The sequence below is a fragment of the Thunnus thynnus genome, chromosome 5 (genome assembly GCF_963924715.1).
Source record: "Thunnus thynnus chromosome 5, fThuThy2.1, whole genome shotgun sequence".
Taxonomy (NCBI): domain Eukaryota; kingdom Metazoa; phylum Chordata; class Actinopteri; order Scombriformes; family Scombridae; genus Thunnus; species Thunnus thynnus.
The window spans coordinates 5,919,775-5,931,255 of NC_089521.1; the positions used below are offsets into that span (position 1 = coordinate 5,919,775).

The following is an 11,481-nucleotide window of genomic DNA, read 5'->3' on the forward strand; positions in this document are numbered from 1 at the left end:
TCATAAATGTTTGCCATTTCACTTCTCATAAAACATTTGCAAAACCGCTTTTTTCTAATATGTTAATGTTGATTTGTTTACATCCATGTGTTAATAGCTTTTTCTTCACTGCCTTTTGTTGGCACACTGATTTGTTTCTTGGTGTGTTACCACGACCAACTGTTAATCAGTGGAACAGTGTGAATATGCATATGCGCCCCCGTGCGCATACACAATACAAACAGAACAGGGACCCACTCGTAAAACATTGCTTCATAGCACTACTAATGGTCACAAACTTAACATTTTATTTAGTGTAGTTTCTTCTATCATATACAGTAGTGTACAGACATGTAGTGTGAAGTAAATCTGTCTACGTTCATTTTACCAACCAGACATGCTTTCACACTGCATACATTATATTACAATAGCATGATATTGACAATAGCAACACCAAGCAGACAAAGCTCAGTGAACTTTAGTAAAATGAAACTAGCAAATGACAGATGGAAAAAGCATTTTCTATTGTCAAGTCAATTTTATTTATATAGCACCAAATCACAACAGAAGTCATTATCTTATTATCATTATCGTATTGCTACAACAATTTCAAATGACATATTTTACATGTTACAAATCTAATTTTAAACTAAGCCTTTTGTCTCAAGAACATTGTTACATTAAATACAAACAAAATATGCAATACAATCATGGTAAAACAATGGCACCCAGGAGGAAAGGGGTGCAATATGACTTAAACAAATTTAGAACATTCCTCAAGAAGGCAACTGATTAAGACATACAGTAACCATAATAATGCAATGTTTCGTCCAACTCCATTTACCCCTTTTCATAGACCCATATAATACAATTCAACACAACCACAAAAATAAACTGTAAACTTAAAATTTACCATTGCATTAGAATAAGTAAAGTGCTCCTAATAAGCTGGAAAATATACTATTATATATATACTATATATACTATTTCTGTTTAATGCAACTTGACCAATGAATAATCACAAAAATGAACTTTGTCCCTGAGAATATGTAAAACTCATGATATATGCATAAATAACTTCAGTTAAATTATAGCAAATTATATTTTCAAAACAACAACAAAAAAATCACATAGAAAAGTGCTTTCAGTTTAAGGGGGAATGACTCCAAATGTTCTTTGGTCACCCTTTTAAAGGTGCACTTGTAAAATATAAGTCATATGCATTCAGTACAGTGAGTTTTTTCTAAGCTGAGTTAGTGCAGGAAAGATGATTAAAATCAAGCCCACCCCAGCACAGATATAGTACACGCTCCTGTCCAGCAGCTGATGATCTGTGCCATCACTCTGAGAATCCTCTCTTTGTTACCACGGCCTCTGTCAGCTTGTCTCGCATGATCTCCTTGGTTGAGTATAAGGGCAGATACAGGATAGAGTGACATGTGAGTGACTGAGGGAAGAGCTGATCGCTGGAGCTGTCCTGGACTTGCTTAACTCGAATTTTCATCTGGATCTGGTCCATTCCAAGAAAAGGAGCCCTCCTAAAACCAGTCAGGAACCCTGAAGAACACCCATGAAGTCAGAGATATGGTACTTACTTCAATTATGGACTTATTGAACTTAACTAGACTAAAATATCTGTGTTAAGGTATTTACACGACTGCAGCAATTGTTTTGTTATAATCTCACTACAATGAAATGTTAGTGTGTATGGAAGCTTAAATAATCACACCGAAACTTTGCCATAGTTTCTATTTTGTATTCAGTGAGTTCACTTGACTAACTATAAAGCAGTATGATATTTGTTGTGAGATTACTGTTAAAATATGCCTTTGAAAAAATTGAATAATTTAAGACATACAGTGTGTGGTTGCAAAATGGTTCTTTGTTTGGTTAAAAGCTTCCACAATTAAAAGCTGACAACTTTAGGTACAATACTTACAAAGGAAATCTTTCCTCTGGTCTTCAGTCAGTTCATCAAAAACCTCCCAAAACATCAGTATGTTGGGGTGGCCGCCATGATAATCCCACTCATAAACTGTGTTCTAATTAAATTTAAAAAAGAAGGTTACAATGTTTGACATGGTAATATCAAGCACAGGAAACCTGCAGTGCAGAACTTTTACATATAAATTAACAAATTAACCTTTGCCAAACGAGTTCACACAATGCTGATTAAGCCTATCACCAGCAGATCAATCTCTCTGTATTTCACAGTATACAGAGTTTTTAATCTGGTTTCGGCTTTGACATTCCTGTGCTGGCCGGATGAATGCATACTGCACATACTCTATGGGCAGAGCATCCACACTAGTTTCACTATCAAATTCTGATAGTAAAACGAGTCATTTCACAGGAGTTATGTGATATTCAAAACAATCTATCCACTGTTTTACAGCCACAACAGTAGCAACGGAGCAGGCTACAGCGGAGCCTGTGACGTAAGCACTTGTTGACGGTGTTTTTGTAATTACTCTTACTGCCAGAAGAGGGAGACAAAAGTCCTGCATTGCAGCTTTAAGATATGTAAATCAGTTGCGTGTTGCAGAGCACATTTAAATAGGAGGAGCTCTTGTTATGGACTGTACCTGTTTCAGCTTTGCCCAGTCATAGACGTCTTGGCCCACCAGCATGCCCTGCAACTCATTTGGCTTGAACAGCTTCACCATATGTCGGTCACACACCTGGAAGAAGCCTCGCCTGAACTCCTGGAACACACCCTCCACTGACGTGTTGAAGGCATAATTCACATAGGCATCCACAAACTCCTTCCTGTTTAGAAAGTTAAAGTTTTAACTGAACAAACATTTCTCTGAGACAGAACTGCTCTGAATGCAGGTCACATACACAATTTAGCTTGGTAGTACAGATTTTGATATTTATTATATAAATATATACATATTCATTATTACAATATTTTTAAAGTCTTACTTATTGTGACTTGTCACTGGCTTTTTAGGATTTTGGGGATCAAGGTCAACCTGTGCCCCATCCCAGACAATCTGTTAATCAACAATGAAAGAGAAGAGGTTAGTGATATCACTGCAAAGCCTTTAGAATACTGTAAGAAAGATACATGAGACAGGTTATCTTCCATCTTTCAGAGTGAAACACCAACCAAAAACTCCATGTAAAGGTCTTCTAGGACATCGTCTTCATAGTCTAAGACGTGCTGCAGACTCCTTAAAACAGAATAAAACAAAAAACTGACTTATATTGAAAGACTGTTATTCACTGTACAGTATTTACAATATATTATGACATTTCAGGCATCACTATGTAAAACCACAAAATTGTATTATAAAAGTAAGAAGAATTTCCACATACTTTCCAACACTTGGGCTGAACTCTAACATATCCTCCAGTGAAGGCTCTACATCGAGCAGCTTCTTGAACAGAGCCAGTGGGAAGGGTAAGTGTATGATACTTTTGTTGTACAAGGCCAATCCACACAGAACCCCAAACAGGAAGAAGTTTGTCTTGTCCTCCTCTGTTGCCTGTTATTGAACATAGCGGACACAATAAATAAAACAGCTGGAATTCACTTGAATTCATGTTGATGATTTTAATGGTTCCTCAACACTGAATCAGCAAAACTAAAACTGGATATTGTTCTAGTATTGCTTATCATCATCACCAGGAAATCCATTATATACACTGAAGCCTTAGACCACATTTTACTTCTGTATGAGGATCGAAACTCTTACTTTGGAGGGGAACCATGCCAGTGTTTTGGAGTCATTGAACATGAACATCCCAGATTTACTTGACACCAAGTTATAAAACAAGTGATGAAACAAGTCTCTTTTGTAGACATCTGTGACGTTTGGGTCCTCATCAAAATAGACCTGTTATAAATAAAATGCTTCATGTTAGAGAGAAGCTTATGTAAGAGTCACTAAATAAAATCATTTGACCGTGCTTTAATCATCAGGTAAAAACAAACTATTTACCACGAGTGGCTTCTTGAGGGCACTGGGATGAGCAGCAGCCAGTTGTTTGAAAGTGCCTTCCAAAAGTGACGCACGCTTCAGCTTCAGTTCAAAGAACTGAGGATTTGCCTGAGGAACCCATCCAAAGACCGTCCAAACCACCTGCTGGTGTTCCATCTATAATACCAATCAAAATGCAGTTTCTAAAAAGTCAATTTCCTTGCACTTCTATTGTAGATACATCATTGTGCTGCAACGCATTTTTATGCATTAATTGTTTTTTCTACCACTTGGGGCCAGCACAACAAGCTTTAAATATAATGCTGACATATTATCACCTTATGAAGTTGTTAGGATGTAAGTAAACCTTTGCCTATTTACACATCCAGCAGATACAGAACAACATTAACATTCATTTGGAGTCATGTTGAAAATCCATTATTTCCTTTCCTTTAGCTCTGATTCTCTGATTCTCCTCCAACTCATGAGGGGAAGATCTGTCTATTTATCTGCTAAATGCTCCACTATGTTGTCGCTAGCTTTGTCTGTCTTTCATTTGGTGCTGGGCAGGATGGGTTTTTTTTAGCTTTTTCACAGAAAATTGCTGCCTACAGGAGCTAGAGATGGGGTTGATGAGAGCAGTGAGAGTGAGTGTTAATATATACAAATATTGATTAGTGCAGCTTTAAAATGAATTAAATAATGTGTTTTATCAAACCTGTTTTATCCATCAGGTTTGAAATGTTGCCATTTTGTTGCCGTTACAGGAAACAAATTATACACTGACAAAAGTAGATTTATTTGAGACTTCTTGATGAACGTGGGAATTGTTTGCATGGATTAGTTTTGACAAGGAACAGTTCAAAAATAGTTACCTGAGTCCAATCGGCATTGATGTCGAAAGCTATTATCTTTGATTTCAGATCCATCACGAATGGGAAGTTACAAAGGATCAGTGGCTGATTCACATCCTGAAAAAAAGATCAGTAATTTACTTTACCAAACTGTATTTTTGATGAGCATGCATCTTTTTTTTTTTTCTTGCAAAATTCAGGGTTTTTCGCACAAATGAACACAATATGAAAAGTGACAGAAACATTGAGAGGTGAGGGAATGACCTGATCGGGTTCAAACTATTTTTTATCAATGTTATTTTATCTTACCTTGTTTTTTGACACTGAACGCCAAAGCTTCACATCCTCTTGAAGAAATGCTTCGTTAATCTCCAAACAAAAAGTTTCATCTGGGATCCTCTGACAACCTGCAGTCCTGTTGTTGGCCTTTAAAACATGTATATTAAGGTCTTGTTCGTTAGTGAAACATACAAACCAGAAACAAAACAGAAAGATTTTTTGTGTTTAGTTTGAAGTTCACAGGAAACAAATAAGACAAATGATACTAACATTGTACATGTATTGGAGGACCAGTAGCAGGTTTTTGACTCCAGAGTTGCAAGGAGCAGGATCAAAGGACAGGATCACTGAGAGGGTCTGCCTCCACACTTCGACATATTTAATCACGGTGGAGGAGGACTGTGAGCACCAACTGTCCACTGCAGAAGACAACAAAAACATTTGTAAACATTAATGTCAGTGTGATTTTCATAACTTACTTATCATGTATATGACTTCTGGAGTGTGCCACTGTAGTCTCAGATTATAATCATTGAATACATTGATGAATATAAAACCTGTGACATTTTTTTGACAGCAAAAGGGATCATTAAATGTGATTTCAGTTGGACTTTAAAACTAGCCACACGTTGACCTCAACCACTACTTACACATTGATACATCAGTGTTAGCAATCTAATAATATGTCAGTCACAGAGGCCATTTTTCTGCAGAACGAGTACTTTTACTAAGAACATTTTGTTGACAGTAATTCTTCACTTCAACTTTAGTAGGATTTAGAATGAGGGACTTGTAACAGAGTACTTTTAGATTGTGGTATTGGTAATTTTACTTTAATGATCCAAGTACTTCTTCCACCATTGCTGCACTTGGGTCTGCTAAATGAAGAAGATTCGATGTGAAGTTTTTTGTGGACACACAAGATCACACAGAGTGCAAGTGACAGTACCTATGACCTGGCGGTTGTCAGCAGACAGTCGTACTATGGCAGCAGCAAGTGCCTCAGCGAGGTTTGTGCTGTGTTGCTGGTTGTGTTTTTGGATCACATGCAGAAGCTCAATGAGAAGCAGATAGATCCTCAGCCCCTCCACTCCCACTGGGTTCTCTTCAAGGGAAGGAATCAACTGTGTGATAGCAGCCTCTACCTGTTGAGAAAAATAACAATATAATAACTGGGTGGAGTGAACTGAAAGGTTTTGTCTGCATTGTTAATTTCTGATCAGATACTGAACATACATAGACACATTTTAGTCACATACCCGAGCCCAAACATCATCCTGCTCTACCAGTTGCTGGAAAGCAAGCTGCGCAACTGACAAGTTCAAGCCGGAGTGCTTTTGTGAGGTCTGGAAATGCTTATCATTGCTAAGAAGACAAGGATGACAAAAAAGTACGTGTAAATGTAATAATTCACCAGATATAAAAAAGTGATGATCATATGCAGACGGTGTTTACCTTCGGTCAAGGAAGCTTCGATTCAAACAGGATGCAGAGGAAAACATCCTTTTGATTTCCCTGTGAGGGTTTGATATAATCAGTCAATAAGAATAGTGCAGTTTCATCATAACAGTTGAAACATCAGCTATTCAACAAACCAATCGTATATTGAGAAAAATAACTTCTACTGCATTATACTTACTGCTTTATCTTCTTCCATGACTTTGAATTGTGTTCAGAGGTCCATTTGTCAATCATAGCATCAAGACAGTGCTGTGTTACGTTGTTCATAGTGTCACTGTTTGACCCCTCATGAACTTCCTGCTGAAGAAACAAGTTGAGTTATTGAAAAAGTGACTTAACACATATAAATCATCAGTGTAACCTTATTGTTACACTTTCCACCATCATGATGTAATGTATGTATTATTGCTGGTACCTCATTAAAAGAGCATGTTGCAAATGAACAGTTTCCTCCTGCGTAGATGTTCAGAATTTGAGGAACATCAGTGGCATCTGGAATAACGATAGAGTAAAAATGTAATCTATCATTGAAGTAAGTGAACTTCATTCTTACTATTCAGTTTGGTTATTGTACTATAGGTACGATAACACAGATGAAGTTACCCTGTGGCAGTTGAACAGGCAGCGGCACAGATGGATGACTCTCCTCTCCATGTCCCAGCTGCCCTTGCTCTCCACAACCAAAGGAGTAGACTCTCTTGGAGTCTGTCATCACTAATGTGTGATGTCTGATTGAGAAGACAATACACAACAAAGACATTTTTAGAGGTTCTGCAGCTTATAAGCCTTCTCCAATATTTCAGTGAGTACATTTACAAGTCAGGATTTACCTGCAGACATCCCTGTTGTTTTAAAAGACAATTATATTTTGTTCTCTCATATTAATTATTTGTCAGTGAAATTCTGAGTCAAATCTTGTATATTACAAGGTACAATGTGAAATAATCTCTCTACTGTTGATGATCAACAGAAGGAAGGTGGACAGCAACAGCCTGAGAATATGAGCCAGCAGCTGAAAGTTGTACTCAAATATTTTACTTCCTGTCTCCTCTCAGCTCCTGTGATGTTCTCAGTGACGTCTTTCAAAAAGTTTATAGTCTGACATTGAGTAGCATTCTCATGCAGCTCTGAAAACTTTGTTTGGCTTTCTCCAGAGTCACCATGATTGTTTTCTGTGTCATTTGAGACTGAGCCTGAGAGGCCTGTAAACTGATTTAAAACACACACACACACACACACACACATATATATATATATATATATATATATACAGAGTTATAAATGGAGGATGTTTAAAAACTCAAATTATCCTGGAATTGCATCAGCAATGAGCCGAACTGGCTCAGCATGACTGTATTAGAGTAAAAAGTGTATAATTGTTACGTACCGTCCACATGCAATCTTGATGACCTTTGCCCCCCAGAGCTCTGCAACAAGCCGAGGACGTAGCTCATCACTGAATGAGTTGTGCCCAAGCTGTCCATACTGACCGGAGCCAAATGTAAACACTACACCATCCTGAGGAAGCAAACAGACAACCATAGTTTAAAGTCCTGCAGGAACTTACATATTACAAATAAGCATAAAAGACGTAAAAGACATAAAAGAAGTAAAACAATTAAAAATACTGTTAAAATCTGGCAGATACACAACAGAGCTGTCTTATGTAAAAAATGATCAGTTTTGCATTTTTTTTTGCTAATACAGAATTGCTCCTGATACAATCCAGCCATGCCTGTTGAATTTGACTGTCATTGATTTGGAGATTCATTTGGAGATTGAGTTAAATCTGTTTGCCCTCATAGTTTTTTGCAGCAGTAAAATCTAGTACTGTAGGTTACAGTGTTGGAAAGCTTTTTTTTAACTCACCTTTGTTAAAATGACAGTGTGATCCTTTCCACAGGAAATGTGAATAGTTTTCTTCATGTTCAGGTGATGAACAAGGGTTGGTGTGTGTCTGTCTATAGAAAAGATATCAAAATTCAGATTTGCATATCAAAGACACAATATATATTTTATATATTACATACATATAAATGTATCATGACATCATATTTTAGTGCTCATAAAACATACCTTTGAATATACATAAAAAAACAGGATAAATAAACATATAACTCATACTTAAGTCTATATTTCAATGTTACACTAACAATTATGTAATAACACAATGCAAATATACAAAGTACCAATCACTGCATTAAGAAAATTCATGTTTTGGTTCAGTACCTGTAGTGTCTCCCAGTCCGAGCTGTCCACAGTTGTTTCTGCCCCAGCTGAACACACCTCCAGACACAGAGAGGGCGAAGCTCTGCTCCCCCCCTGCAGCGATCTGGACCAGGGGGATCGCTGACAGAGATCGGAGGTGTTGGGGTGAATTGGCGCCGAGCTCCCTCTTTCCCAGACCCAGCTGGCCGCTGGAGTCCTGGCCCCATGTATACACCTGACCATCTGTGGGGACATCACCATGACTGTAAGCAGCTTTCTCCAATTCTTTCCTGACATGTTTGTCTTTTGCAAACTACTGTCTAATCACTGTATTTTTTAGTGCTGTATTAACATATTTTATTAGCATCACTATTATCGTGGACTTTGCCTTCGTCTCAGTCAATACTGAACTCTGAGTCAACTTTGTGTCAACATTGGCTGAGGTGTTTTTTCTCCATCTGGTCAACTTTGTATACTTCCTTCCTAACAATTAATAAAATTGTTTACAATATGTAGCTGTGGGATACAAACTTATATATATCAACTGAATATTAGGCAACACTACAAGAAAAATACAAAATTAATATTTTCTGATATAAGCACAGCTTCCTTGATCTGATTTTAGTTTTTTTGACTATGACTGTCATGTTTAGGGATATTTCAGCGTTTTCAGTGTTTTGTCTGGACTCCAGGAACAGTAGCTGCTATGGGAGTAATATGGAGGTAGCTTGTACATTCGCAGCAGTAAACTTTACTGTACCTCTGGTCAGGGCGACTGAATGCTGGCTCCCACAAGCAACCTGAGATACTGGGATGTTACACAGAGCTTCCGGGGTCCTGAGAGAACAGAAACCAGCAGAAATGAACACCTTGGTCTTTACTTATGAGAAATGACTACAATTTTTTTTTTTTTTTAAATGAACCAAGTCACATTTAAAAACTCTCTCAATTTTTGCACTCAGCAGGAGCAAAATGATACAGCTAAACAAAGTTGGCTCATTGGCTGACTTCAAACTGCTTCTTCTTACCTGGGAGTGGGAGAAGTGTGAACTGAGTCCACACAGAGAACTCTGCCTGTTTTAGTCAGCAGTGTGACTGTATCATCACCACAACTCACAGCCTGAATCTTCTCCTTGGATTTCACAAACTCTGGAAGCAGACAAGCCACAGACACACAGCAGGTGTTCATGGATCAATGAAGCAACAAAGAACACGTCTTATTACCTGAGTTTTGTAAGTAAAAGTTAACGTTTATGTTACATGTTGAATACAGACAGACACAGAAGAGAAAGATACTCACTCTGTTTTCCTCTCACTCTTCTTCCATCGTTGCTCTCGTTGATGCGAATGATGAACGCGGTTCCATTTCTCTTGACAAAAGCGAGAACACTGTGACCTGCTGACAGATCCGTGATGTGAACACCGGCTGCATCGGGGCCGTCTCTCAACCGAAAGCCCTCCTGACTGTCCTCTCCCCACGAAAACATGCTGCTGAAGTGACTCCGCAGGACTCACTGCTGACTTATATGACGCAGCGCTGTCAGGCAGAAACGAAACTTGATTGGTCAACGGAGCAAAGTCTGTTGCGAAGAATGGAAAACAAAACTTAACTAAACACACACGCACGCACACACACACACACACACGACGTAACGAAAACAACACACCCAGTGGGTCACACTGACACACGGATGCAGCAGGTCATTCATTATCTTGGTGGTGAAAAGAAAAACGAAAGTGAAAGTTTACAGAAATAAATAACTGTAGAAATACAGAAATAGCCTAAATAAAAGTTAATGTACGGAAATGTAGAAAAATGAAATGTGGATTTATTTTCCTCTGTTTATCCCTCACAACTTTATACAATGGAGGTTATAAATATGATCAGTGCTACTCTACCTTTACAGGAGATTATGTTCTCCAACCTATAACATAACACAAGTTTATTATTAAAGCTGGTATTAACTGATTTTTTGGTCATTTGGGGGGAAACACAACACTGACTGTCACCGTCTTTTAAAAGGACAGGTTCACAATTTTTGTGTGTGTCTTAAAACAACAGTCAGGTGCCCAAATGAACACTGAAAGAGGTTTGTAGTGATGGGGGCTAATATCAAATTGTGCAAAAATGCATTTAAAAGTTGATGTGAAGCTTATATGAGGCTTCAGCAGTCTGAGTTAGATCATATCAAGTGGATATCTGACACATTTACAGTCTTTTTTGCATCAAATTCCCTCTTTGTGTTTCCTCAGACAGTGTTTCCCTGTTGAGCTGCGGTGGAAGTATAATAACAAAAAGAGGGACTTTGGCACTAAAAAGACTGTAACATTGAAAGACGACTGAAGCTTCATTTCACTAACAAAGACCATGCTGTTTGAACAGTATAAAAATTGTTTTATTTGGATTGTTGAGAGGGTTCAGGATTGGATGAGGATAGTGTATGGTGGGTTGGATGGGGGTCGAGGAGAGGGATGAAGGGAGTTGATGGCATGGGAACGACCAGGGACCAAATGGAATCACAAAGAGGCTGGAGCGTCTAGGAACCCGGGGGTCGCGACTCAGGGTGGGAGACATGTCTCGAGCTTTCTGCTTCGTCACCCCCCTGTGGTTCCTAGAATAGGACAAGAAGAATTACTAAAGTGGAAGTATTAACCCTAACCTGCATGTCTTTGATGGTGGGAGGAAACTGGAGTACCTGGCGGAAACCCACGCGAACACGAGGAGAACATGCAAACCCTACACAGAAAGGACCTGGGACGGCCTGTGTTTG

General features: G+C 38.4%; 1 protein-coding gene across 2 annotated transcripts; it reads right to left on the minus strand.

Annotated features, from left to right (window-relative positions):
* Window positions 1-281: 281 nt before the first annotated feature.
* On the minus strand, window positions 282-10,422 carry LOC137182570 (probable E3 ubiquitin-protein ligase HERC4). Of its 2 annotated transcripts, none has more exons than XM_067588872.1 (23): window positions 10,011-10,422; window positions 9,739-9,859; window positions 9,471-9,547; window positions 8,732-8,953; window positions 8,372-8,463; window positions 7,890-8,020; window positions 7,106-7,230; window positions 6,918-6,994; window positions 6,681-6,799; window positions 6,497-6,556; window positions 6,301-6,406; window positions 5,991-6,186; window positions 5,312-5,460; window positions 5,072-5,188; window positions 4,784-4,879; window positions 3,930-4,085; window positions 3,684-3,824; window positions 3,304-3,473; window positions 3,095-3,158; window positions 2,908-2,978; window positions 2,565-2,748; window positions 1,919-2,021; window positions 282-1,536 (listed from the first exon to the last, which is right to left on the minus strand). In XM_067588872.1, the coding sequence occupies exons 1-23, from the start codon at window positions 10,195-10,197 to the stop codon at window positions 1,319-1,321; spliced, it is 2,982 nt and encodes a 993-aa protein (XP_067444973.1). In that variant the 5' UTR covers window positions 10,198-10,422; the 3' UTR covers window positions 282-1,318. The 2 variants fall into 2 exon arrangements, with proteins under 2 accessions (XP_067444973.1, XP_067444972.1); XM_067588871.1 differs by having other exon boundaries at window positions 6,681-6,802.
* Between the last annotated feature and the right edge of the window lie 1,059 nt (window positions 10,423-11,481).